Source organism: Ammospiza caudacuta, chromosome 8, assembly GCF_027887145.1.
Source record: "Ammospiza caudacuta isolate bAmmCau1 chromosome 8, bAmmCau1.pri, whole genome shotgun sequence".
NCBI lineage: Eukaryota > Metazoa > Chordata > Aves > Passeriformes > Passerellidae > Ammospiza > Ammospiza caudacuta.
In genome coordinates this window covers 25,948,372-25,972,102 of record NC_080600.1, presented here as the reverse complement: position 1 = coordinate 25,972,102, position 23,731 = coordinate 25,948,372, and the positions used below count along the sequence as shown (strand labels likewise).

The window sequence follows — 23,731 nt, the reverse complement described above, 5'->3', positions numbered from 1 at the left end:
TGTCACTTATGTGCTCTTTGTTTACTACCCAAAAGGGAGTGTATTAGCGGGGGGACTGTACCAGTTCATTTCTTTGTAGATGACCTTACCCTTTAAGACATTGTGGATTTTTCCTCTGTATGAAAATGTTGTATTTTAAATTCTTTTCATCTGATAATAATTGTTTTTATTTGCCTGCAGTCTTTGCTGAGCATTCGTGGCTCGCTGTTTTCCCCAAGGCGCAACAGCAGAACAAGTCTTTTCAGCTTCAGAGGTCGAGCAAAGGATGTGGGATCAGAAAATGACTTTGCTGATGATGAGCACAGCACTTTTGAAGACAACGAGAGCAGAAGAGATTCTCTCTTTGTTCCTCATAGACACGGAGAACGGCGCAACAGCAACATCAGCCAGGCCAGTAGGTCATCCAGAACAGTCCCTGCACTTCCAGCAAACGGGAAGATGCACAGCACTGTGGACTGCAATGGAGTGGTGTCGTTAGTTGGGGGGCCGCCAGCTTTGACATCGCCTACGGGACAGCTTCTGCCAGAGGTGATGATTGATAAAGCAGCCACTGCTAGCAATGTAAGGAAGTCTGCAATAGCTCAGGCATGATGTTCTGTCCCTGTATGATCAGTCACTGTTTCCACAAATTTAGTCACATGGCAACAATGACCTTTCTGGCTAAGCTGTGAATGCTCCTCTCACGTATTTCAGCTATAAGCTAAAGGAGAAATTAAAGTTGTCCAGCTCTCATAAATTAAATATGTGAAAATGCATGCAAACTTGGGAATTTACAGAATAACATAGTAAACCATTGAATAAGTTTAGTTTGTGTAGTCTTACACTCATTGATTCATTATGCTTAGACTCAACTGGATGGTTCTGTACTTGTATATCAGAAAGGATATCAAAATGGAAAAAAAATTACATTTACTTAATGGAATATTTTAAATTGGTATTTAGCTTTCTGCTGTCCATACATGAAACTTTTGATGTTACCCTGGTAGTACAACTTACAAGGGTTATGACTGTAATATAGCTAATTTTTCTATGGGTTTTTTCATGTCAGCATTACTAAATATTTTTTAATTTGTCTGTAAAATGTGCTGGGAAATTCATAGTTTATTCTAAATTAAGAGTTATTTTAAGAAAATTCACTTATGCTTAGTTCCTTTACTGCTAGCTGTGTGGGCTGTGCATTTTTATGTTTAGAAAAAGACTTCACTGCCTAAATAGAAAGATATTTAGAGCAGAGCTCATTGACAAGCACTGTGAAACATTTTTTAGTCTGAAATCTGCTTTAATATCTCAGCCCTGTTTCAGCAAAATACTTAAAAACATATTCTTCAGGCACAAGAGCAATGTGCTGCAGTGTTTGACTATTTGTTCTCTGCAGAGTCAGGCATACCTTAGTCTGCTGTGAAGCCTCAGCAGCACTGGAGCACGGTGTGGGGCAGCAGTGTTCTAAACCAGTAGAGCTCTACAGTAACTCACGGTGTTATTAAATGTACCATCAATTAGCTACTTCATCAGTGCTTTATTTTCAGGGCACTACTACGGAAACTGACTTAAGAAAGAGACATTCTAGTTCTTACCACGTTCCTATGGACTACCTAACAGACCCTAGTGCAAGGCAAAGAGCAATGAGTATAGCCAGCATGCTTACAAACACAATGGAAGGTATGTAGCACAGATATTTTTTGTATGACAGTGCCTTAAAAGTGCTATTAAATGTGTGATGCATTAAGTGGTAGTGATGTTTTAAGGCAGCTATTTCAGCCTAGACAAGAAGAGATTTCTATATGGAGTTAGGGGAGGGATTTTTTGCTGTTTTTTTTTTTTAATTTTTTTATTTTTTAATTTGGGACTGATAAATTTGGAAAAAGATAAATCTTGCAACATACTGATAGGTTTGAGGTAGAAGTAGCAAGTTTCCAATTTTAAAATGGCTATGTTTCTTGCAGTAGAACAATCCCCTTCTACCAATTCAATAGACTTGCTGTTTTACAAAGGAGGCATCATGTTGTTCTTTCTGTAAGGCTAAATACAATTACTCTGAATCATGGAATTAAAAAATTATTTGTAAGAAAGGCTGAAACATTATGTTGAGGCTTAAATGACTATGCCCAAATAGAAAATTGGAAGGTAATAAAGAGCACTTGTGCACATGTGGACCTAATAATGCTGCCTAAATACTTGTCTGACTTCAGGCTTGCTCTAAATGCTTATCTTTCATGAGGATATTTTAAAATATTTTTTTGGAAGAGACCTTAAATATCATCTAGAGTTCCAATCCTCCTGCCATGGACAGGAACACCTTTCACTGGAGCTGATTGCTCCAAGTCCCATCCAACCTGTCCTTGAACACATCCAAGGATAGGACATCTACATCTTCCCTGGACAACTTCTGCCAGGGCCTCACCACTCTCACAGTAAAGAATTTTTGCCTACTACCTAATCCAAACCTACCCTCTTTCTGTTTAAAACTGTACACCCTCATCCTCTCACTCCACTCCCAGATAAAGGCTCCCTCTCCATCTTTCCTGCAGGCCCCTTATAAGTGCTGGAAGGCTGCAATAAGGTCTCCTTGGAGCCTTCCCTTCTCTGGATAAGTAACCCCAGGTCTCTCAGCCTGTCTTCATAGGCCATGTGCTCTGGCCCCTGAATATCTTTGTGGCCTCCTCTGAAGCTGCTCTCATGCTGGAACCCTAGAGCTGAACACAGCAATCCAGCTGGAGGAGGAGAACCCCTTTCCTCAGCCCTCTGGCCATGCTGCTTTTGATGCTGCCCAGGAGGATTTTGGCTCTCTGGGCTGTGACGGACACGGTTGGCTCACACGCAATTTTTCAGCCACCAATAACCCCAAGACTCTGTCTGCTGGGCTGCTTTCAATCCCCTCATCCCCAGCCTTATGGCAGGATTCTAAGACAAATTTCTCTTTTGCATTCTATAAAGCATTAGCTTGTGAATGGTTCTTTTATCTATTGAATCTTTAGTATAGTTGTTTTGGGGGTGGATTTTGGTGTGTGGGGTTTTTTTAATAAATTATTTTAAATTTTAATTTCTTTTAACTGAAAGCAGCCTCAGTTTCAAAATATCAACACAATTTACCAACAGTACCTTGGAAAACAGCATTTAGTTTCAAAGAAATATCCAGGTGATTCTGGAATAGAGAAATATATTTGAAATTCTATTTTCATTTTCCTCTCTAGAACTGGAAGAATCCAGACAGAAATGTCCACCATGCTGGTATAAATTTGCTAACACTTGCTTGATTTGGGACTGCTGTACTCCCTGGCTGAAAGTCAAACATATTGTCAATTTGATTGTGATGGACCCATTTGTTGATCTGGCCATTACCATCTGCATCGTCCTGAACACCCTGTTCATGGCCATGGAGCACTACCCGATGACAGAACAGTTTAGTGGTGTGCTTTCAGTAGGAAACCTTGTAAGTCTTTCATGATGTGCCATGTTTGTAAAATGCATTTTTCTTTAATTCTTTTGTGACTTATGCACATTCATGTAAAAGAAAAAGTTGACTATTTAGAGGTTTGGGATTGTTGAACTTAAATTTAAGTTGTTGACACATGTAAATTTCACCACTCTTACTTTACAGAGTCAAGATCTACTGAGTCAATATATGCACTTTGATTTTTAAAATCTTCATCTTCTGTCATTGAAGCTCATTAAAGGAGGATTGTTTTTATTTGATGAATAGTTACAAATCATAAGAACTTTCAGTTGCATTCCCACACCCATTGTGTTCCTCACTAGCACCTCCTAAGGATCTGGGTGTTCAAGGAATTTTAGAGGGGAAAGACCCAGTAAGCATGACAGATGTAAGGAAATGATGAAATGGAATGACAATGTCTTCCACAGGTCATCCTGAAGAAGAACAGTTCTGCTCAACTGTCTGTATAACTTTTTTCTTAATAAAATAAGTTTATGCTAGGAACAATTATCTTTATTTCTAGAAGTCAAAAGGTGGTCCAAGGGCAAAGATGAGCTCTAAGGAGATAAAAATTAGCATTAAAATCAGATAATATTCTGTGTATTGGCATACGTGCATATTAACAGGCTAGATAAAAACCACATTTTCCTATTCTTTTTATTTATAACCCAAACTCTATGTAAATTTCCAATATTAATTTTATTCCTACCCCATTGTATGGAAATCTAGAGAAAATTCAGATTTAATTTCTTGCTGATAATATAACTTAGCATGTGTTGATACCATTAGTTTTACTTTTTAAATATTTTCTTCCTAAACTGGAGTAAGAAACTGTATTTTCCTTGCAGGTGTTTACTGGAATTTTCACAGCAGAAATGTTTCTCAAGATAATTGCCATGGATCCTTATTATTATTTCCAAGAGGGCTGGAATATATTTGATGGTTTTATTGTGAGTCTTAGTTTAATGGAACTTGGCCTTGCAAATGTAGAAGGATTATCTGTCCTTCGATCGTTCCGATTGGTAAATATACTATTTAAAATACATTTCTAGATTACATTTTTGTATTTGTACATATATATTTTGTGCATTTTTCATTTGTAAATTAGATATTTGGCTGAGACAGAAGATCTTTTCAGAACTTACAAAATGCTAAATTGCATATTCACTACATGGCATGTATATATTATATCAAGTTTGTTTTGCATATTATCATAGTAATGTCTATTTCTCCTTCAAGATATTGTCAACATCAATTCTATTCTTGTCAAAAGTATGCTTAAAGGATTAACTTTTCTAAGAGAGGTATTTCTTAGAGTCTTCTCCCTAGATGAGGGAGTAAAATATTCAAGAGCCACAGAGCTACATGTGACTGAAGATTAGTGAATGGCTTGGTAAATAATAAGTTAATTAATAAAAGTTGATTGACAATTTTAGCTTATAGACTTCCATTACCAATTGCCTTTGTTGGTTAGTTTTACAAGAGAGTAGTGTTAAGATTTTTCATTGTCCAGGGGCTTTTCCTTCCTACCAGCCTTCTCTGTACCATCCTCTGCAAGGGTCTCTCTGCTGTGTGACAGCTTTTCTGCTCAGAAGTCACTACAGTATCTCTGTCTGTTATTAGAGATCTCTTTCATGAACAGGAACTTGAAAAACCTTGGTTTTCTTACACACTAGGCTAGCATGCAATTCAGTGTCCAAACACTCTTCTGAAAAGACCTATACAATGAGAGACATGAAGCTAGAGTTCCTGGTCATCAAGATCAACTTCTGCCTTAAATTAAAAAAAAAAATTAACTTGAAATGAAAGTTAAATACATCCCCTTTAAAAAATAAGGGGTTTTAAATAAGTTTTTTCTGCTTATCTGCATAGCATTACATTGTACTTTGCCTGAAGTCTAAAATCTGTCTGGATTGACTTCTCTCTCAGTAGTAGATTCCGGTTTTAACTCGACATTTATGTCAAGTTGTTTTTATGTCATATTTTCTTTATGAAACAAAATCATCACATGAAATAATATTTAGTTTTATCTTCAGTTTAGTATTCTTCTTTCAATTGTCTGAACAATTGCTGTATCTTTCCAAGAATTTGATTTTTGTCTGTTTTAAGTTGTACTTATTAATATACTTTCCCTTGTTTTTCTCAATGTTGCATGACAAGCTTTGTAAAACACATTACATTTATTTTAAAAGACTGAAAATATGTTGTTAAAGATACTTGCAAGTCACTTTTATGTCTGTAATTAACAACTCTAGCTTGTTTCTCTTTTTAGGAAAGCCATTTCCTCCATCTCACAGCCTGTTAAGTTGAAAGCATCCGGAAGTGACTATACACTTATGGTCCTGTTCAACTGATCACATTTCATATGTGCTCATTTATTTTTAGTAATATTTTCTCAGAGTTTACAGGAGAAAGACTGTTTTGTCCAACTTCTTTAACAAGTAAAACTTCTTTACAAGTACCTAAAGTAATCCTAAGAGTCAAAGTCTGAATAGGAGTCTTTGCGATAATTTCAATGTAATTGAAATGAGCATAGAGATATTATTTTTGATTTCTAATCACTTGAATCAGGACTTACCACTGCTGATGTGTAGTATTGTACAAAGAACTTGAATCAGAAATTTTGTAACTAAAACTTCGAACGATTGCAAGAGACATGATGTAGACGCATGGTAACTGACATATGCAATATATAGCGGCAATTTCATTCTAATTAGATAACGAAGAACTTTATACCATTCTTCTGTTTTGCAGCTTCGAGTTTTCAAATTGGCAAAATCTTGGCCAACTCTAAATATGCTGATTAAGATTATTGGCAACTCAGTGGGGGCTCTGGGGAACCTGACCCTGGTGCTGGCCATCATTGTGTTCATTTTCGCTGTGGTTGGGATGCAGCTCTTTGGGAAGAGCTACAAGGAATGTGTCTGCAAGATCTCCAGTGACTGTGAACTGCCTCGCTGGCACATGCACGACTTTTTCCACTCTTTCCTGATTGTATTCCGAGTGCTGTGTGGGGAATGGATAGAAACCATGTGGGACTGCATGGAGGTTGCAGGCCAAACTATGTGCCTTACAGTCTTCATGATGGTCATGGTGATTGGAAACCTAGTGGTAAGTAATCAGCGGGGATTTTTTAAACTCCTAGGACATATCTCTTGTTTTTCATGATTTAGAAATCTAAAATGAAAACTAGAAAAGGACTTCAGGAAATCTTGTATTTCACTTGCCCTTTCTGTACACCAGGTTCAAATACACCTTGGTTATCTATGAAGAATGTTTCGCTACTTTTCTTTTAAATCTCAGTAAGTCTATAACCTCTTTAATAAGGGCCGTGCTGAATTGTAGTTACAGTTAAGAGTGCCTTTTAAAAAACCATCTAATTCAAATCACCTTTTACAGCCAAGTAAACTAAATTATCTCAATATTGATGGAAAACTGCTGGTTTTTATGACAACATTTATAATACTTAAAAGCTTACTGTTTCCACTTTCAGTCATTTCTCTGGAAAACAAAACAAGCCTGACTCTTCAATTTTTTTTCTCATAAGTGATGATTTGTAAATGGCTTATCCATTTTGCTACTGGCTTCTGAATTCTTCCCAAGCAACATTTTTAATAAAGACACAAGTACTGAATAATGTGGAATAATGATACTTTCAATTCTTACACTGAGCGTTCGTTGTAGTACATCCCCAAAAGACACATGAAATTTCTGTACCAACATTGCTTTCCTGATGCAGCTTCTATACCCCTTTCTGCAGTGCTTCCACTTTGCCTATTTTCACATTTTCTTTGTATATACTTTTCATTTTTCTTAACAATCCTTTCCACAACAGTACTTCAGAATTAAACAAAATATTGATTTTGAATAATTTCACTAACTTGCCATAAACCATGATTATATTATTTTTAGTTCTTTCTCCTTGAGTGCTGGCATCCTTTTTCTTTTTAGTATGATCCACAAATTTTATAAATATGCTTATCCAGAGTCATCACTACCAAGTATCATCAGAGTAATGTGAGTACTGTGGCATAACAGGAAGAACTGCAAATATAATTTAACTGATTTTTAATTAAATTCTTTTTAATCAGTTTTGCACATGGTCTGTCATAATTGCTTGCAATCCAAAATTCTCTTGTATGTTTGTAAAATGTCATGCAAGAAAGTCTGAAATAGCTGCTTGAAAGTGAGATTAAATAGCTTACTGAAATTGAGGTGTACCACATCTGGGGACTATTTCTTAGCTAGTGTTTCTGCCCAGGACCAAGATAGACTCATGTATATTTGCCAAATACAAAATTTTACTATATTCTGAATTAGAGATGGTCACTAGAGCTGTGGTCTGTTGAACTGTAGAGGACTGGCATTTGCCTGCATTCCACTGTCCTATGAACACTACAGTGGACACAACTTGCATAAATCACTGCATTATGTTGTATTCTGCCTTTTTATGTCTTTCTCCATGTTGAGGAGCAGATCTGTACTACTGCAGATTGTGGAGAAGACAGTCAAGGAACAGCTCAGATTTTCACCTGTATTAGTGCCGTTAAATCAGCAAAAGTGCTTTTGGCAAGATAATAAAATGTTGGGGACAGGGATTATAAACTGAAAAGAATAGCAGGAAGGTGCATAGAAATAAAGTGTTACGTGTGAAATAAAAATTGTCTTATATTGAAAAACTTTTAATGACATATCTTTTATGACTTAAAAATAAGAGTAATTTTTTCCTTATTTTATTTTAGGTACTCAACCTATTTCTGGCCTTGCTGCTGAGCTCATTTAGTTCAGACAACCTTGCTGCTACAGATGATGATAATGAAATGAACAATCTCCAGATTGCTGTGGCAAGGATTCAGAAAGGCATAGATTATGTGAAGAGAAAAGTGCGTGAATTCATCCAAAAAGCCTTTGTTAGAAAACAGAAAGCTTTAGATGAAATCAAACCTCTTGAAGACCTAAACAATAAAAAAGACAGCTGTATTTCCAACCATACAATAGTAGACATAGGTAAAAACCTTGCCTATCTCAAGGATGGGAATGGAACGACCAGTGGCATAGGCAGCAGTGTGGAAAAATATGTTGTTGATGAAAGTGATTACATGTCATTCATAAACAACCCAAGTCTCACCGTGACAGTGCCCATTGCTGTTGGAGAATCAGATTTTGAAAATTTAAACACAGAGGAGTTCAGCAGTGAATCAGACCTGGAAGAAAGCAAAGAGGTAAGCCTATTTCTAGCTTTTAAATACTCTGATGCTTTTCTTTTGTTTTTTTTTTTTTTTTCTGAGTGTTGATTCAAATCTTTCTTTAATTCTTTTACAAAAGCATATACAAACTTGTAATGTTGTTTAAGGAAAATTGATGTAAGGTTGTGAGTTTTGAATGATGGTGATACAATATTGCACTTACAGTAACAATCAAGATACGTAAGAAAAGTTTTTAGAAAATTAATATTTTTTTCTATTTTATTTAGTTAAATCCTTAACAAGCAAAGGAACCAGTTTAATAATCCTGGATAGCAGAAGTCATATGAAGTGTGTCTGGCTGGTGGAAATTTCTCCATGCTTATTTCATTAGAGCAGTTTGTTTTTTAATCTGCTTTTTTAACAGTTCATTCTGATGTGTTAACCTTTTTTATAAAGTGAAAAATGCATCCATATACATCATAGATACATTTGAATACTGGACTAGCATCACTAAACAATGTAAAATAAATCATGTATAATCCAGCTGATGGTTGCAGAACCACTGAAGTGAAGTAATGGCCTTATGGCAAAAAAGTTACAAAGCTTAATACCATAGTATAAGATCCTTTCATTTGATTACTCATTCTTATTTTCAAAGCTTTAAGATATTTGAATGTGTTACTTACTATGACTAATAAAATGTACCTCTTTCTGGCACAAGGTGGTGCCAAGAGGATAAATCCAATCTAGCACTGAGAGTTATAGAGGATGCCAAGGCATTGTTATTGTGTGTATTATTAACCCACTGCTTTGTCCTGCACAACTGAAAGTGGTGGAGGCACATCAGCTCAAGTGGAGTAAGTCTGTGCAATGCTTAATACTGATGCTAGTTCATTCAGCATTAGCATGGGTATTTTTGAACAGTATTGCATGCTGTGGGGTAGACGTAAACTAACATAAAGGCTTTCATTAGTGGTTTTTTCTTACTTGAATCTGAGAGTATAAATTTGGGTAAGATTCTAGTAATTTTCTGCCTGAGATCCTTTTCTGTACCGACTGCATTACACATTTAGTCATATTTTCTTGTTTCTTATCACAAATGTCTTTATTATTCTTATAAATTTTTTTTTTTTCAGATTGATTGCATTAATACTTATCTTTCTCTTCAAAACCAGTACTTGGGTGTAGAAAAAATCAGTTGAAGTTTAACCTTCAGTTGTTCTGCTCTTTATTGCACAAGAGCACTTTGTCAGTAGGAGAGGTGGAGGGTGAGCTTTACACAAACCTGTGTGCAGGTGGTTAGCAGGGCTGAGTATGACAATGGTGCATCTCTTACTTCTCTGTATCACTGGATGATGTGACTGCTGACTGTATTCATTAGCCAAATCTTTCTTTTCTCTCCACAGAAGGACCCTCATTGGGTTCTTCTATAATATGACAGAAATATTGACTTCCTATAGGAAAAGTTTTAAAGCAGATTGTCTCACATTTGAGGCACGAACTCCAGTCATTAAGCTTACACCATAAAAGAAAGGCTTTCTACACCACCTACCCTATTTAAAAGAAAACAGTGTCTTCATTGCATTCTTGGAGGCCCTTAATGCTGTTGTGCTTCAGGAATTGCGAACAGGTGATAAGACAAAGAAATGCATATTAAGTCAGGGATGAGCTAGTGCCAAGGGCTCCAACTGGCCAAGTTTGAAACTCTGCTGAGTATATTTGGGGCCAAAATTTCTTGCTAATAAAGATGCTGAAGGTGAAAAAATAAAAGGAATTTTTATTTGTTTCAGGAATTTTTAAGAGAGACACAGCAGTAAGCAAAGATTGTGAGCATATTTCTCAGAAAAGTGCCTAAATTTCAAGTAGATTTGAGTCACAGAAGCATGACACAAAAGCATTAAAATCTTAATCCTAGTTCCTACTCTTCACTTAATACTCTTAACTACCATGATTTATGATATAGTGGAGTGTTGGCTTATTAGTCAGATGACCAACACTCTTGTAATGAAAATGTTCCATAGGAAAATAAGGCATTTTTTAAATTTAAAAATTGACTACAGATGGCTTTTAATAAGGTTTCCTCTTTTTTGCTATGCCATAATGTGCCTTGCATTTCTGGCCTCTCTTGTTTTCTTGTTTATACAACACTGCTGTTGCCAAGTTGATCTGCCAGTCACTTCACTGCTTACACCACAAATGAAAAAAATCTAAGTCAGGAACTGCCATCAAATTGTGTTCAATTAGCAGATTTGCAGATGAAAGGCAGCCGAGGCATCCAGGTGCTATGAGGACACTGTACAGGATAGCCAGATGCTGATGAGTGTGTGTCTGTGTGCTTCTGCTTGCTTCTGTGTCTACAACCAAGTCCATGTATTCACTGTTGTATAGGGCAATAAGCTGAATTCCAACAAAATAATTATTATTTCTTAGCAAGTTTTAATTAAGCGTGTTAATGTTTGGTGAATTCTTTATTATAGAACATGTATCTTTCCAGTAGTTTGATAGAAATGTTGACTAGATTATGCCTTTGTAGAAACAATACATAAAATGTTGTACATACTTAGTAGGTGTGAATTAACAAGGAATTTTCTAGAAAGTTACTGAAACCTAAAATAAATTTAATTATAAAAACATTATGTCCCTAAGGATGTCAGTGGGTGAATATAGTATAATAAGGAAATTAGAGAAAAAATACTAAATAAAACTTTATCATGGAAGTAGGCCATTAATAATTGTGGGAACACTGTGCTGAGTCCATTGTCCTATAAATAAAGGTCTGTGGAGCTGAGCTGCAGTACTGCTATTTAGTTTAGAAACTATGAATATATTTTTTTTCCATTTTAGGTTTTAAAGTACTATGAGGATGGTTTATATGGAAAATTTTGTAGTACCTGTATGACTGTATAATAATTAGTTAAAATAATCATAATAGTGGGTAACAATAATTAATTTATGTTAAATGTAACTTATAGGCCAATAATAACTCCAAGATATACAATGACAAAATATTTTTCAATGCTTTGAAGAAAATGGGCTCTCCTAATGCTGTTGTAGAGACATTAATAATGTATATTTTACTCTAAGCAATATTCAGTGCAAAAAACCAGAGGTGCTGTGTCCTGAACTTCATTTCCTACCGTTCTTACTTCTCACAGGAGTAGAACCAAGCTGGATCAGTCAAGCGGGCAGCTCTGGTGCCTTTTAGCGAGGCAGAGCATCGTGTCACCAGTTTTACACAGGTTACCTAAGCAAGTTATACATCTCTCTATATCCTATTTAATCACCTTTTAGCCAATATTGACTGGCCTGCATGCTCTTCAGCTATGATCCTGTCCCATTCATTGCAATAAGTACCAACATGCACAGCTGCTCCCTGCTGAGCCACGGGACTCGCATCACAGCATGGGCAGGCAAGAGCGGCAGCCCCAGGATTTCTGTGGTTCTGGTCCTCTCCATAATACTTTAATAGTATTTTGCAGTGCATGCTATCTACCTCTCCTAAACTTGATGATATAGAATTCAGGATTCTGTGTTTGAAGGGTTTTCTTTTGCTTTGAGGGAAGGCAGGATATGTAACACATATGCCACAATTCTCATCAGAAGCTTATATTTATATATAAGTTCATCTGTAAATTGTGTTGATAATGAAAACCTGCTAGCTGTTTTAGAAAACTTTCATATTATTGTCTTTTAACTTACAATGGAGGTAACCTGCAAACTCATCATAGTCATGTATTTATTTTTCACTTTTTTTTTAGAAGTGCTTTTCTTTAGTACTTGTATAAGCATTTCATTATTTTGGAGATTAATATGCAGTACTTGGAGCACCATTAAGCATGAAATTATTTAATTTCTGCAGTCAAAGCATGTGACCGTAATTTGGTTGAAAGAATTCATACAAAACTGTTATTTGGCTGGTTAAACATTCAGAGATCAGTTCTGCGCTTACTTACGCTCACACTTAGGTTTAGAGTTGCAAAGAGAACACTGATTGAAAGATATGGCCCAATTCAATCTTATTATAGCTCTTTAATTTATGGTCAAAAAATTATTACCTCCCCAAATAGATAAAATTGTCTGCCTTGAGAAACTTATTCTCATCTCATCAGTAATAAACAAAGTTTAGCATTCAAGTAAATGAACTACTGAGTTTGGATCAAAATGTGCGGAAGTTCCTCAGCTTCAGCGTGATTTACATTTCACATCTTAAACTATGCCATAATATTTACAACACTACAGTTGCTGCTTTCAGTTTTGTAAATCAGTGGAATTAAAACATACTTACTCCAGAGCTTTTCCTCTTATATTTTGTAAAGAATAATTATTCTGATAAGATGTATTTTGATTTTAAAATATTCATTATTTAAAATCCCTTGATACTCTGAAGCATTTAGGCTTTGTATTGTGAATTGGTAACATTGTATTAGCATATTGTGATTCACTGTGGATGATATTAAGTTGTTAATGTTAGAGTTATTGAAATTTTGCTTAATTAATATTTGCAAACAGTTGTTCCCTTGCTCTCTTTCAGAAATATCCTTTCACTATTGCTTATATGAATTAAAGAGCCTTTTAAAGTAGGTACTGGTAGGAGAGCTTTTTCCCACTGGAGCATATTACCACTGCTACTTAAAATGCTTTTGCTTGCATACAACTTTTTTGCAAATATTTTCATTTAATAAATTCTCATTAATAAATAGATCAAAGGAATTATGAGTATCAATAAAGTCCAGAGTGGACTATAATTTAGAGATACTGGGTTTTTTTCAGTTTTTGCAACCAATAATGACCACAAAATTGTTTTGCTTTGATTTACAGTGTTCTGGATTTTTATACTTAGAGAGTTATTCTGCCTTATTTTATAAGCATTAGAAAGAGTGAAATCCAGATTCCACCTAGTTACACCAGTGGAATCACAAAGATATCTACCACTTTGAAGATAGTTTGGATAGTTTGGATATAATATTGCCATTTATGTCATGGAACATTTCAATTTCATACTGACATCCAGACAGCACTGAGAAAATAAAACCAATTTAATTTCCATTATTTAGCATTTTCACAGGTATTTGGGAGGAAAGGAAATTGAAAGCAAAATCAAAATGTTGGTTTCTCTTGGCGCCATCTTCCTGCTTATGTCTGTCCTGCTCTTTGCTCCTTCAATCCCTTAAATTATGATTTCAACATCTATTATTGGCATCCTGGCCAATCATGAAATTTCAGCCTTTGTTAAAAATGTTAAGCTAAGAGCTGTCCATCTACTCTCAGATAATCATCTTTGGAACAAACAAAGAAATATTAGAAGAGGCCTGGCTGTAAGTGAAGCAGAATTGTATGAATCTATGCGATGTTGTCAAGGTTCAGAAAGTAATTATGTCAAAAACTTCCTGACCTAATCTTGGCTGCTGCTTTTTGCAATGCTTCTCTGATAGGCAAGCTGCTTTCCTATCTTGAAAGCTAAATTAAAATCTGTATCTCATATTGTTCTGTATTGCTGACTAAAGCATGTCTGGCAAGGCTGTTGGTACATGTGATGTAAAAGATATTTAAATCTCTAGGATAATCAGTATACTGCTGCTTTAGAAACATCTAACTACTTTTGTCCCCTTACTGTTTTCTTCGAAAAGGAGGTAGAGTATGTACATTTTAAGGTTTCAGAAAACAGATTTCTCTGAGAATAATTTTCTTAGCATACTATTCAGAAAATTTCTCTCCTCATAACTCTCAAAGAGTGTCTAACGCTTGATCCTGATAAATCTCTTATAATCTGCATGACTGAATCCTTTTGAAATCTAGACTCATGGTATAACAAAAAGCTTAAAATGGACTTACTATTAGATCAAAGCTAATGTTTGGGTTTGGTTATTATCTCGTTTCTATAGGTTCATTTTTTAAAAAAGCTAATGTTAACTAAATAGCCTAAATTCAGTTTTTGTAATGCTGGTGAGCAGAGAGCAATTTTCCAGCTACAAAGGTAACTTTCAGATATGTTTAGGTAAAGAAGTGGGATATATGCTACATACCTAACATCTCAGGGTCTGCAGTTGGGGTAGTCTAGCTAGCCAACTGGATTCCATATGTGTGAACACTGGTAAGTCACAGTAAGTGCCAGAAAAAGTCTTCCTCTGTATTAAGGCATGGACAAACATGATAGCAATAACATGATCCATTGCCAGGTCATGTTGTGTTGAATACATAGAAACCAGTAACAAGTCCCTGAGTCAGTTGCTTTATGCCAGAGCATAAGTTTGCTGTGGAAATATGTAAATGTTAATGAAAAGTTTTCCTAGCATACTGAACTTAATTGAGTTGATAAAATCTTGAGATGTTGTATCATAAAATCTTTCTAGCTGTTTCTAATGCATACGAAATTTTATACATTTTGTACACAATGCCATACAATAAATTCAATGTTAAAAATAACAAAGAAAAGTGTAAAAAGAAATTCTACTGTTGAAAATTTCTAGTTTTTGTTCTTTCCCAAATGATACTGAACTTTTACAGACAGAACTTATTGAATAATTTTTGTAATACTTTTCTTTATATTCTGATCTGGTTGGGGCCGAATTCAGGTATAATAGAGCAGCATGCTAAGGAAATACTCTGTTACATCAGCAGAAGAGTAACTGAGTTCTCAGTGGGATGAGGCATTTAATAGTTGCATTTCAAGTATCAGCTGCTGTTAATTCAATTTAGGATTTTTCAGTTCAGTTTAACTCCTATGATTATTGTTACAGCTCTGTAAATGAAGCATAGCAGATTTTTATTGAGAAGAGACTTGAAAGATACATCTCACCATACACAGTGCCCCAGATAAACTTGTCTTTTTGATGTTCCTGATAATTTGCTATTCTATTGATAATTTTTTACCTTTCTATCTGATATTTGTGATCTCTCCTTATAGTAGCTATATCTAATCTTGCATGCTGAGTTAACTGTTAGTCTTGAACAATTTCAGTAATAGGAATTCATTACCCTTTTTTGCTCATTAAACTAACTGCATAATATCTGAGTCACTGAACTCTTCATTTTCCTGTAAAAGAATGGACAGTAGGTCTCTCAAACTTATGGTTCAGCCAATTCATAATTTTTGTTTGCTCTGCTACTCCTACAGCATTCTGCTAGAAATGCTCTCCAGATTGGAATGATGCAAGCAACATTTTAAGAAAACACTATGTAATAAAAACAGTCATTTCTCAGTTTTAAAATAACTTACTGTATTGTATTGATAAATGGTAAATTTTAACATAATATGTATTTTTTTTTTAATGTACCTTGCATTTATGGTATTTCTGGCTTTTCCTCAAACTGATGATTGACTTCCACTGATGTTTAAATGCTGTGGTCCTTACTTGATGACTACAGTATTTATCCCATACTTTCCAGTTTCTCCATTTTAGAGGCAGTATTCCACAATGATCAAACTGCCATGTATTATCTATAATTCAAACATATTGCAATCTGAAATTTGTCAAAAATGATCTGCAGAAAAGTGTGCATCCATCTCTTTGTACATTGGGCCTGACCTCAACAGATATTTATACTCATGCAGAAATATGAGATATGAATTTCTTAGCTGGGAAATTCAAAAAAGCATATATAAAATGGGTGTGCAGATAGCACCGAAACTAGGTGCATAATACACCCTCCAATACATGTTTCCATTTGCTCAGCCTTCCTCTGAAATGTGTTCTATAGTGAACCGTGGTACACAAAAATCAAAGATAAGCTTATGTCAGAATCACAACACAATATATTGTCAGTGTGATTCAATAGAATCAGAATGAGGGAGAAAGAAATAAATCTTCTTTTTGTTTGAAGAACAAACTGAATATTTGTTGCTATGTAAAATTCCATTAAATGTCTCAAGTTAGTTTTTGTATCCACAGACTAATACTGTTTACATTTTCTTTACAAAAAACTGTATAGAATTTGAAGCTACTCAGGAATGTTTTAAAGGAATAATGCCTCTAACTTCAGATTTAAGTGTCAGCAAAAATATATATCTTTAATGTTACCATAGAACATCTCTGTCTAATATTAATTCCCTATAGACTCTATTCTAAATCTGCTTACATCATTCCCTTTACAAGATTAGCTACTTATCAATGCAGCCATTTTACTGATGTTATACTCCATATAGTGATAACATTAGAAGAGTCATAGAATGCTGTAATCAAACTACTTTTACTTATTATAGTACTCATATTTGTCTGTTGCCAGCATCATATGATGGTGTAAAAGAATAATTTTTAAGGTTTGGATTATAATATTGATATGATTTATTGATGCAGGATTCTTTTATTACAATATTGTTTAAAAGAATTTGTTTTAACTTTAGACATTCAAAATTTTTTGGCCTTTTATAGTAATTGGACATCTATGTGTACTGTACCAAAGTAATAAGTAGTTTCAAAATGCACAATAAATTCAGAAAATGCATTGGCAAGTGAGTATGCAAAATATCAGCTACTGCTCCTAAAGTAATGTGCTGCTCTTTTGGAAATAAAGATAATTAAATTATCCTGTAAAACTCATAATATGTGTTTTCATGTCAATAATAATGAAAACATTACATTGAAACTTTAGATTTAGCTTTATACAGACTTGCTAGAATAATATTTACTTGAGGCATGAAAATACATCTGTGCAACTTGCTGTTGGTTTGGTCATGATTTTGGAAATTTATTGGTATTAACACATGCTGTCTAAAGTGTAACCTAAAATGCAGCCACATGATTGGAATAATTAAACAGTACAAAATGTGGAAAGCACCCATTCCTAGTTTACTGCAATTTCACTTTGAAATTCTTATGTGTGGCTTAGAATAATACTCTACTAATTTCAGCAATTCCTTGTATGAAAATATCAAAATATTTTCAATAGGGAAAATGCACATTATGTAGTTTCTAATCTTGTGACCTCACCTGTAGTAGAGCAATTTGGCATTATAGATTGTAGATAAGAAGTTATTTTAGTATCACAGCACTGAATACATACAAAATATTTTGATATACATTTCTAACATAAATTTCTATTCAAAATAATAAAACTGGAAAAAATAATTATGTGGGGTTTCGTTCACAGAAATTGAATGCATCCAGTTCATCAGAAGGCAGCACAGTTGATATTGGACTACCTCCAGAAGGTGAACAGCCAGAAGCAGAACCAGAAGAAGTTCTAGAGCCAGAAGCTTGTTTTACAGAAGGTAGGCAAAGCAAAATAAAGGCAAGATAAATAGACCTAGTTGTGTAGATTTGTGCAGGATTCTCTTTTTATTCAAAATCAAAAGAAGTTTAGTGATTATAGTTGTAATATCTGATAGTATTAGTAACTCTTTCAGAGTTACTGCCATAGATTTACTGCTCTTGAGTGTTCTCTCTCTTTGGAAGGTATTGCAAAAGATAAATAGATTTAAATTCAAATACTAAACAAAAATGCTCAAAGAGGAATTATAAGGATCTAATGCACCAGCACTATGATAAGAAGTAAGTCAAATTATTACCATTCATTGTGATTGTTTATAAATATTTACTATATTCTGACATCTTAAAATTTCTTGTCACATTTAGGGTGTGTACGGAGATTCAAATGCTGTCAAGTCAGTGTAGAAGAAGGAAAGGGGAAAATCTGGTGGAATCTTAGGAAAACCTGCTATAAGATTGTTGAACACAACTGGTTTGAGACCTTCATAGTCTTCATGATTCTTCTCAGCAGCGGTGCTCTGGTAAATTAAGTGTGGGACTATTGTGACTATTGTGATTTTAAACAGCAAGCATTTAAAATTACAGTTAATCACATAGCTACAGGTAACAAATTAGAATTTGATGTCAACTTAGTATATATTATAATATAAATATATATCTGCAAGATATAATTAAATGTCTTCACAATTTGCAGTGTCCTGTAGGAATTGCAAAGAAAAAATTTGAATTGAAAAAATATACATGATGATAAGGCACGTATCTTTCCCTCAAGTATAACTTCAGCTTTCACTTAATACTTTTCATAAGGCTGGTTCCAAAGAGTATTCATCTTTCAGCTGAGCTGAACAGCAATACAAAAAAATTACTGTAGGACCACTCTTCAAACTTCGTTTTAATTTGTTTCCAGGCATTTGAAGATATCTACATAGAGCAACGTAAAACTATCAAGACCATGCTGGAATATGCTGACAAAGTTTTCACCTATATCTTCATTCTGGAAATGCTTTTAAAATGGGTTGCTTATGGCTTTCAAACCTATTTCACTAATGCATGGTGCTGGCTGGACTTCCTGATTGTTGATGTATGTATTCTTTTTCATGTCCTGTACGATAGGCTTAAAAAAAAGAATATTATGTTTTCAGGATAAGATTTCTGTTCTATTCAACAAAAACTCTATTTTAACTGGTGTGGTGGTGTGGTTTATAATTCTGTTCAGAATGGAAAAAAAATTTGGATATACTTATTTCTCTAGAAATGTTATTTTAAAATTCTCTAGTTTTCTGAAGTTGTAATTCTTTCTTGAAATTATGCTTTTTCCTATCGTTTTTTGATGGTATAGAAAAGATGCTGTTCAGCCTCTTCAGGTTTTTTTGTATATGGAAACAATTTTTCAAACTGTTTCTAATTTCTAATGAATTACTGTAAGTGTCCTGTCACTTACTCTGTGCAAAATGAAAGGAAAATACTGCTAGGAATTGTCAGTTCCATTGTACTATTCAGTACTCTTGCACTTTTCACTGTATCATGGGCGTGACCTCAAAGAGACAGTTCAGAGAACCATAGATAAGCCCCCCTGGAATGGGTTCCCACATGATTTTCCAAAGGCTGCACTACCAAGGAGCAGCTACACATTGTCTGAAGGAGACCTAGTGAGAAGTGCATTGTAATTTCAGGTCTACATGCTCAACAATGTATGTAAAGTACTGGGTAGTATAAATGGAAGACTACAGATGTTTGATCACATAGCAGATGTTCATTTCCCTTCCATCCCCAATAGCCTGATTTACCTCTCAGCTCCACAGATGTAATTCCCATGGAATGCAAGTTAAGGGTATATCTTAAACCACCTATTTGTGCATTATGAAAAGCACAAGAATTCTGTAGAAATTGCTTAACATCTCCCTAAAACTACAGTGGAGCTCTTTACTACACAGACCTTGGAAAATGCTATACTTTGTAAATCCAGAGCAGCATTGCAAATCCTATGATAAGACATGACTATATGCTCATATAGTATTTTATGATTGAGTCTATACCTCTGTAAAATATGTATTGGCTCAATCATCTGATGTGTAAATTGCCACGACCAGTAGAACTTGTATTTATCAACAAATATTTAATTCTTATTTGATAATCTGTGGTTTAGTTACTTCTATGACTAGCTTTATTAGCTTTATTAGTTTTTCATGTCAACCTTATCCTGGTGCATTTTTTAACATAACAAAAAATAATATCTGAGACATTCATTTTAATCTATAGACAGGGGATTGAAATAAAAAAGCCAAAAGAACAATTTGGAGATGAAGGAATTGCAAGAGCAGGAAGGATGGAAGGGAAGGGCATTAAATAGACGTAAATAGAAGGTGATATGTTTTATTTTTGATTTATTAGGGTCACTCCTTCCCAATGGCTAATAGAAATACATTTCCAAGGATTATTGATGAAAGATAATTGTATTATTTATTTTACAGCTATTCTAGTTTATTTACTCATCTGCCTGCAGACCAGACCAGCGTTATGCAAGCCAGAATTGATGAAGTGGTTAAAGGAGTCACAGGGAATGTAATGAAGTGTGGATATGCCTAACAGTGAAGCTTCTACCATTGTCTAACAAACAGTTGGTTCTCAGTCTTGATTAGTCCTGTTAAATCTGAACAGCACTGGTAGCTATGGCTGTTGAATAAGATTTTCTGGACACTAGAAAGTTACATTTTGACCAAAAGCAAGGTCTGGATGTGGTTTTTGAGAGCATTTACATTCTCATCAAGTCCTGAAGATATCATGGGAAGTCCTGACCTAAATTGTCCATTCCAATTCACCCAGCTTTTGGGTGTTTTGTTTTTGCATGTGACTTCATTTTTGTTTAAATCCCACCAAATGTTGACTGGTTTATGTGACTATAGAAGGCACTTTTATACCATGCTATCAACATGATTTCATCAACAGGTACCTAGAATATCCTTTTATTCTACTTTGTCTGACATAAAATTTTTTCTGCATTATAGAGGGTTTCCTGGAGAAAGAGGTCCAGCCTTGAATCTTCTTGAGAAGTTCAGGGCACACATCATTCCCACCATATGTATCAGAAGGATATAGAGATGAATGAGCAATATTGCCTTTCTGTTTTTGTGTAGGTCTCTTTGGTTAGCTTAACAGCTAATGCCTTGGGCTACTCAGAACTTGGTGCGATTAAATCCCTTAGGACACTAAGAGCTTTGAGACCTCTGAGAGCCTTGTCGCGATTTGAAGGGATGAGGGTAAGACAACGTGAAAGAATCTGAAATAATGCATGCATCCACGGAAACAATGCATGCAGAATAACCAACGACCAATCCATGCAGAAATGCTACACTACCATCCTCTATATTTCACATTTATCACTAACATATAAGCAAAAGGCTTCATCTGCTTATATGAATTCATGTGTTATTGCACATATTGTTACACTTAATGAGGCTCCTTGGCCTTTCCCCATTTTCATACTTTCATGGAGGGCCCAAGGATCTATCAACTGCATGGATCTATGCAATATTACTGAATTTATCCTATACAAACAAATCCTGCTATTGTCAGAACAGTTTAAAAAAGCTCCAATACTTCCTCTTAAAAGTGTGTGTGCATACATCCATGTATGCATGCACATGTGTATTTTGTACCAGTTTGGGCTATCATACATAATCTTATATCCTTTAACATAGTATTGTGTATATATAAATTGGGAAAGTCTTTTAGAACTAAAAGTTTTTAAATTAATTTGTCTGTTAATAAGTAAATTAGCACTATTAAAATACCTTCTCTCTTTCGTATTAGAACCATTGCATTCTATTTAAGAAAACTTTTCTAGCATATTAGAGGTGGAGCTGGTTTAGTGATTTCTGGTTGCCCATTGCTTTCCATATTGTTTGTAAAATGTTGAGTATAATCTGTAGAGCACTAAGCAGCCTGAAAACATATTAGACTTTTGCTGGTATATTTGAGAAGTTCCTGTCCCCAGCTGTTTGTTGCCACTCTTATCAGTTACCACAGCTGAGGCCCTCAGCTGCCCAACAGGGCACGATCAGTGTGTCTCAGGGCAAAGTCAAAGTGGTCAGTTTAAATCACTTCTTTAGTGCACTGAAATGGACAAAGACCTGGTGTACTCAGCCATGACTCAAAAGCTCTAGAAATGTTTCTCTCAAGGGTAGTAGTGAGCAACCAGACATGGTAGATATTTCTAGCTCCAGCCACAGGAAGGTGTCTGGCTTACACCTTCAGGGTCCATCTGTCTCTCTTGGACATATTGCCATTGTGGGCATCAGCAGATGCACCTGAACTGGAACCCTCCCACCATAATTAAGAGGGATCCTTGTGTGAGCTCCCTCCTGCGATCACTCTTCTTTGCCACCCCAGGTGATAAGCTGATTAGCTAATTTGTAAATCAACTACAAACTGGTGAGCTTCTGAAGAAAATGTCATGCTCTGTGTGTGTGGAAAGTAAGAGAAGAGACTTCAGTAGAAAAGAAAATGGGCTTTGATGAAATGTTATAAATTCAAACAGGAAATAGCATTTCTTTGCCTCCAAAAAATTTCAGGACTTTTCCTAAAACAAATTTGAAAATTTGGGATGTTTATATCAGAGGTAAGGCCTGTCTAAAGTATTACCTCATCGTATTAACTGTAGGGGTTTCTTTTATGACAATGATTAGCAAAACAAAAAACTCAAAATAAAAATATTTCAATTTTTATATAAAATTGCTTAAGTGGCAATTCATTGTTGCAAGGAAAAACCCAATAACCTTGTCATGAAGGTTTAGGGGTAATTGTAAATCCCATGACTTCCATGTTGGTGTAAACTTTATCTACATGTTTGATCCTGGTCTGCCAACTGTATCTCTGTACATTCCCAGATGAGGAGAAGATTTATGAGTTTAGCAAAAAATGCAATAAAAAGTAGTAGATGAAGTTAGATCACTTAAGACTAGAAATGTGACCTATAACTTCATTAGTTAGGCAGTTAACCATTGCAATATTCCAATGGATGTACTGAATTTTGCCTTATTTAAAGTAATTAATTCCAAGTTTAGTGTCTTTAAAGATACAGTAGCTCAAGTTGATGACTTGTATAAGACTATTTTGAGGTCTGATACATGGAAATTCAAGATGTCTGTTCATAACATAATCATTCCATTGGTATTTATCATGTATGAACTGAAAATATGACAATCCGGTACAATGCATGTACTTGCATAGACACTTAAATTGCTTCCATTGAGCACTTCCCTTATACAAGCAAGAAATTCTGTTCAGTACAGGTACAGTTTTTAACACACTACTTTTCTCTGTATTTCAACTTGCGCCCATACAAACTAGTAATTAAAAGAAAAAAATTGCCCCTATGAAAAACATTATTTTTTTCTCTGCATCTTCCCACCACTGGCATTGCTAGGAAAGTTATACTTTAATTTGCACTTGGTACTTCATTAAAATAACCTGTAGGAATATAATTAATCTGTCCATGCTCTGTCCCAAGCAGTATCACTCACTGCTATATGGTGCTAGGCACTAATACCTTTTTCTCTCAAGCAGAAAACAAGGGGTTTGATGTCTTTCTTATGCTTCCCTTGCTTTCATTTGCTGCCAGGCCTAGCCCCCTTTCCTCAAAGAGTTACTACTGGTGGAAATGGAAGGTGTTGGGATCAGTGTTTCCAGTGATGCTCAACCGTATGTTTTGAGTGTCTTCAAATGATTCGTATCACAAGCTGGTTCTCTGTAGCTTCAGGACTCAGACTAATACCAGAGAAAGTAGGTCAGCTGTAGAAATCCAGCAATTAAGGAAAGAACATGACTGGACCTGCAGCTGCAGCACAAAGAGGAACAGAATTCTTGGGTGTACTGAGACTGAAAGCTTGAGGACAAATGTTTTCACT

General features: G+C 35.1%; 1 protein-coding gene across 6 annotated transcripts in view; it reads left to right on the top strand.

The window, feature by feature from the left end:
* SCN2A (sodium voltage-gated channel alpha subunit 2) overlaps positions 1 to 23,731 on the top strand; it is a 74,151-nt gene that overhangs the window by 41,054 nt on the left and 9,366 nt on the right. For 4 of the 6 annotated variants that reach the window (XM_058809447.1, XM_058809444.1, XM_058809445.1 and 1 more), the window contains 10 exons: positions 181 to 561; positions 1,527 to 1,659; positions 3,192 to 3,430; positions 4,282 to 4,455; positions 6,188 to 6,544; positions 8,176 to 8,655; positions 17,707 to 17,827; positions 18,192 to 18,346; positions 18,733 to 18,906; positions 20,960 to 21,082. In XM_058809447.1, coding sequence (XP_058665430.1) covers positions 181 to 561; positions 1,527 to 1,659; positions 3,192 to 3,430; positions 4,282 to 4,455; positions 6,188 to 6,544; positions 8,176 to 8,655; positions 17,707 to 17,827; positions 18,192 to 18,346; positions 18,733 to 18,906; positions 20,960 to 21,082 — 2,337 coding nt within the window. The remainder of the gene's footprint in view (positions 1 to 180; positions 562 to 1,526; positions 1,660 to 3,191; positions 3,431 to 4,281; positions 4,456 to 6,187; positions 6,545 to 8,175; positions 8,656 to 17,706; positions 17,828 to 18,191; positions 18,347 to 18,732; positions 18,907 to 20,959; positions 21,083 to 23,731) is intronic. The other 2 variants (XM_058809449.1, XM_058809450.1) reach the window with 1 other exon arrangement.